Below are 4885 nucleotides of genomic sequence, written 5' to 3' on the forward strand. Positions count from 1 at the left end.
TTGTTTCTTTTAATGATTTCTTAAATAATAAAGTTCTTTAAAAGATTGCTTCCAGGTTTATCCAATATTTAAATTTATTTTCTTATTGCTTAATTATTGTTGTTAGATGCCATTGAGTTGAGTATGACTCTTAGTGCCCCTATACACAGCAGAACTGAGCCCTGTCCTGTTCTCTGTCCCTCATCATTTCTGAGGTATTTGAACTCTTTGCTGCAGTCACAGTGTCAGTCCATCTCATTGAGGGGCTTCCTGACTTTCACTGACCCTCCGTGGCCATCCAGTCAGAATTGATTTATAGCTGATACTCCAGTAGCCTTTTGCAGTCTGTAGATCACACCAGAAATTGCCCATCTTTCTCCTGCAGAGCTGCTGGTGGATTTGAACTGGCAGAGATGTGCCACCTTTGGGTTAAGGGCCTAACTCCCTATGAACGATCCCACAGAGCTCCCCTTTGTAGCTTGGTAGTCAATAAGTATGTTGTTGTTTGTTATTTCCAACTTTTTGAGCAAGCACCTTACTGCCTTCCATAATGGAGGCACCATTTTACACTCCCACCAACAGTGAATAAGGGTTCCAGTTTGTCCGCAACCTCGCCAGCATTTACTGTTAGTTGCTCTGTGAATTTTGCTATTGTTATTGGGATGAGATGATATCTCATAGTTGTTTTGATTTGCATTTCTCTTAGAGCTAGGGATTTTGAACATTTCTTCATGTATTTGTTTGCCATCTGAATGTCTTCTTGGGTGAAGTGTCTTTTGCAATTGGGTTGTTTACCTTTATCTCATTGTGGTGCTCGAGTATTCTATAAAGTCTAGGCGTAAGTCCTTTATCAGACATATGACAATATTATTTTTCTTTAAAGAGTTTGGATTTTTTTTTCTGTAAAAGATGTGGGGAACTAGTAAATGGTTTTAGCAGAGGAGTGACAAAATTAAGTACAATCTCATCTTGTTTCATTGCACTTTGCAGATATTGTGGGTTTTGGGGTTTTAATAACACAAATTTAAAGTTTATGGCAATACTGCCTCAAGTGAGTTGGTAAGCACCATTTTTCCCAACAGCTTGCATTCACTTTGTGCCTCTGTCACATTTTGCTAACTTTGATAAGATTTCAAACTTTTTTATAGTGCTGTTACTGTACACTTAAGAGATTTAAAGCCGACTTAAGTTGTATGTACACTGAGAAATCAAAACCTTTGTGATCGGCTTTATTGCGGTGACGTGGAAGTGAACCAGTAACATCTCCAGGAGAGGTTGGCCTGTATATGTTTTTAGCAAAGTGAAAAACAGACTGATGCAAGGTAGACTGACTTTTTCCTAATACAAAACTGATTGACATGCAATTCTACAATCTTGGTAGTAGTATTCGATGGAGTAGAATGCTTTCATAGCCTTGGTCCTCAAGGAATAATATAGGGATGTGCAAGCATGTGCAATAGTAGATGCAGGTGAGGGGAGTGGTTGTGGTGCGTAGTGTAGGAGTTTGTGCAGGTGATAAAAAAGTAAATGAAAAGCGAGGCCCTCGACACTCTATTGCTTCTGCCTAAAGATGCCCTACTTCCTTCGCGTCAGCCACTCGCAGGTAGTAGTGTCGAGTGTCGAGCTTTGAGAAGTGAGCTGTGTGAGGGGGTGCAGTATGAGTTTGGCTGGTGGCCGGGCCCCCCGGAAAACCGCCGGGAACAGGCTTTCTGGGCTGCTAGAGGCTGAGGAGGAAGATGAATTCTACCAGACAACTTATGGGGGTTTCACAGAGGCAAGAACCGGGCTTGGAAGAGGGAGGGAAGAGTCTCGACAAAGAAGGAGGGGGCGGGGATGGAGAGGAGTCCTGGACGCTGATTCCTAAGACCGAGTCGGTTAGACCGGAGAGCCTTAGAACCAGAGAGCCCTGGAGAGGGCTGAAAGGAACAGAAATGGAGAAACTCTGGAGGGAGAACCTAAAATATAGCAGAAACTTGCAGCGTATTCCTCCAGTTGTACTCTTGCTTCTGACGTGTAGTAGGGTACATCGCAGTCATTCGGTATACACGTATTGGCCAAAATAAATGGCCTTTCAATATTTGAAATATAGTTATTAAGATATAAAAAATTAGAAGGACTTAGCCCGTTATTTTTTTCAGCATTCTAGTCTCAATGTCGTTATTTTGATAACTCTTCCTTACCTAGCCCTTAAAACTGTTCCTATTTGTTACCTTTATAAAAGGTATCTCAATTTGGAATTGGATGTGGTTTGCTTAGTTGACTGTAATTTCCTATTAGGTTACAAACTCTAGTGGGTTAGAAATTATCTGTTTTGCTCAGTAGTATTAATTTCATGGCTAGTCTAGTGTCTTTTGCTAGATTTTCATTGATCAAATTTGTTTATTAAATATTGAGCATCAAGGGCATGCTAGGCACTGTGATAAGCTCTAAGGAAACAATATTAAAATCACTGTGCTCTTACTTATTCCACACTTAAGTGGCAGAGCTCATTCAGTTGAAATATGTGATAAGCACGAAAAGAAAAGGTATGCACAAGATGCCTTGATAATTCCAGGGAGACAAAGTGGTGATCTGGATAGGCATCCAAGAAGTTATGATGTTTAAGCTGTGAATAGTAAGAAAAGCAGACTTTGCTGTTTGAAGAGCAGTAGGTCCTGGGGAACAGGGGTAGTCGGTGTATAGGTAAGTGGGGGTCTGGTCTGGTACCACTAAGTCTACACTCATTTCCCAAAGCATGAAGAAAAATAAAGATTGGTAAATCTGGAGCAAATAGGTAGGCATAGGCCAGATCATGTAGAAAGCATGTTGAGCCATGTTAATTTTTTTTCTTTAGACCTCAATCAGTATTTTAAAAATAGCACTCTGTAATTGAGCTCTGTTGGCCTAGAGGCAAGAAGCTGCACTGCAGTCCCAAAGGCACACAGTTTGAGGCCTCCAGCTTCATGGGCAGTCTCCTCCCATACAATTAAGTGCCTCTGAAAACCTCCTGGAGGGTCAGCTACAGGGTGGTTCTGACTCTAGGGTACACAACAACAATGAGAATTGTTTGAAGGAGCCAAGACTAGAAGCCAAACTGTTGTTAGATGCTGTTAAGTAGACTGTGACTCATAGCAACTTTATAAACAAGCTTTATCTTGCACTATTCTCACAATCACAGCCATTGTGTCAGCCCATCTGACTGAGGGTCTTCCTCCGTTTTTCCAAACACAGTGTGCTTTTCTAAGAACTAGTGCCTCCTGACAACATGCCAGAAGTATGTGAGATGAAGTCCCACTGTCGTCTTAAAAGTACTCTCATTGCACTCCCTCCAAAACATTTGTTTTGTTCTTTTTATTTATTTATTTATGTATATGTGTGTGTATACCGTCAAATGACTGGTACAGGTGGAGACTGTCCCTCCTTCCGCAGCAGAGCATCTGGTGGATTCGAACCGTGCACCTCTGAGATTGCAGTGCAGCTTCTTGCCACTAGGCCACCAGAGCTCCCCTTGATGTTTTTTTTTTAATTAATGTTAATGAAAGTTTACAGAGACTTAGGGTTTCCAGTCATTCATTGTTGTAGTTTTCTCCCTGCCCTCCCCTTCCCCCCTGCTTTGTTCTTTTATAAGCCCATGTATATTTAATACTCTTAGCCATCATCACAATTCTAAGGCACCAATTTATCTTTGATTGTGTTTATTCATTGTTCAACTTTCACATGCATAAGAAACAGTTGAAAATTCTATTGCTTGAGTCAGGTGCACATTAATCTTTAAACTGCTCTTAAACCCTTGTTCTTTAGCACTTTATTGTTGTGTGCTGTCCAGTCAGAACCAACTCATAGCTGACCCTCCAGCAGGTTTTCAGAGGCAGTTACTTGAAGGAAGGGAGAGTGTCAGTTTTTCTCCCACAGAGCAGTTGGTGGATTTGCTGCACAGCATCTTACCACTAGGCCACCAGAAATCCTGTTCTTTAGCTCTTTGAAGAGGCCTTTAACACACAAAATCCATGTATAGTGGCCTGTACTCAAGTTGTGGCAGGGGTTGGGGAAGGAATGTATAAGGAACAGGAGAGTTCGACAGAAATTTTGAAATAGATTACACAGAATTTAGTGTGACTGATGAGTCATTACTTAACATAGCCCTAACAAAGTGGTTTAAAATAGAACTTTCTCATTCCTCCTCCAAGGCCAATTCCCTTCTGCTCGTTTTCCTATTCTTGTCATTTTACGAGTAGTTATTTAATATGTACCCTTCATGTTTCCAAAAAGGACTTTAGAAGGCTTTGATATAAACAAAGGTAAGAACAGTAAAAATAGAGACAGATCAGATAATTATACCAGGAGCTTATGCTAAAATGGTAGTAGCAGTTGATATTAAATTTAACTGTGAGCTTCCTGACAGCTAAACTTTGAATTTTATACATATATATATATAAATACTTTGAGAGACTAACAGCATTAAATCCTAGCTATATCATTGCAAATTGATATAAGATTTATAAAAAGTGGTTTTGTAGATCATTCTCATATCTAGTCATGTCTATTAATAATAATAAAAGGGGGAAAAGCCAAAAGAATGATCATAAACTCATAATTTTGTGAGTTTTGTAGTTGAACTTACTACCCTGTAGTGATAAGACTTAATATTAGTTAGAGCTCAGGGAATTATTGTGTTCCTAAACTGACTTTCACAACTGTCAGTTGAAAGGAAATGGTGGTCATCAGTGCAACATTGAACTTTGACTGGCTTGAGGAATCACCTGTCAGTATTACTTGCTTGCTTTGGCTTCATGTATACAGGATTAGCCCATTAGTATGTTTCTCTAATTGAAGAGAAAGCCACATGTTTAAGCTGTTACTCAGCTCAGTTGATGTTCCCTCTCCCAAATGCTTTTTGTCCCTTTTCTTTCCATGTTAGCAGTATTTT

The 4885-nt window shown here is 40.0% G+C and overlaps 1 protein-coding gene across 1 annotated transcript in view; it reads left to right on the forward strand.

Moving 5' to 3' along the window:
• The first annotated feature begins 1636 nt into the window (after positions 1-1636).
• VPS72 (vacuolar protein sorting 72 homolog (S. cerevisiae)) overlaps positions 1637-4885 on the forward strand; it is a 34253-nt gene continuing 31004 nt past the window's right edge. The window contains exon 1 of the mRNA XM_006900147.1: positions 1637-1753. Coding sequence (XP_006900209.1) covers positions 1637-1753 — 117 coding nt within the window. The remainder of the gene's footprint in view (positions 1754-4885) is intronic.

The sequence above is a fragment of the Elephantulus edwardii genome, unplaced genomic scaffold, assembly GCF_000299155.1.
Source record: "Elephantulus edwardii isolate Elephantulus edwardi_28Jun2011 unplaced genomic scaffold, EleEdw1.0 scaffold00273, whole genome shotgun sequence".
Lineage (NCBI taxonomy): Eukaryota > Metazoa > Chordata > Mammalia > Macroscelidea > Macroscelididae > Elephantulus > Elephantulus edwardii.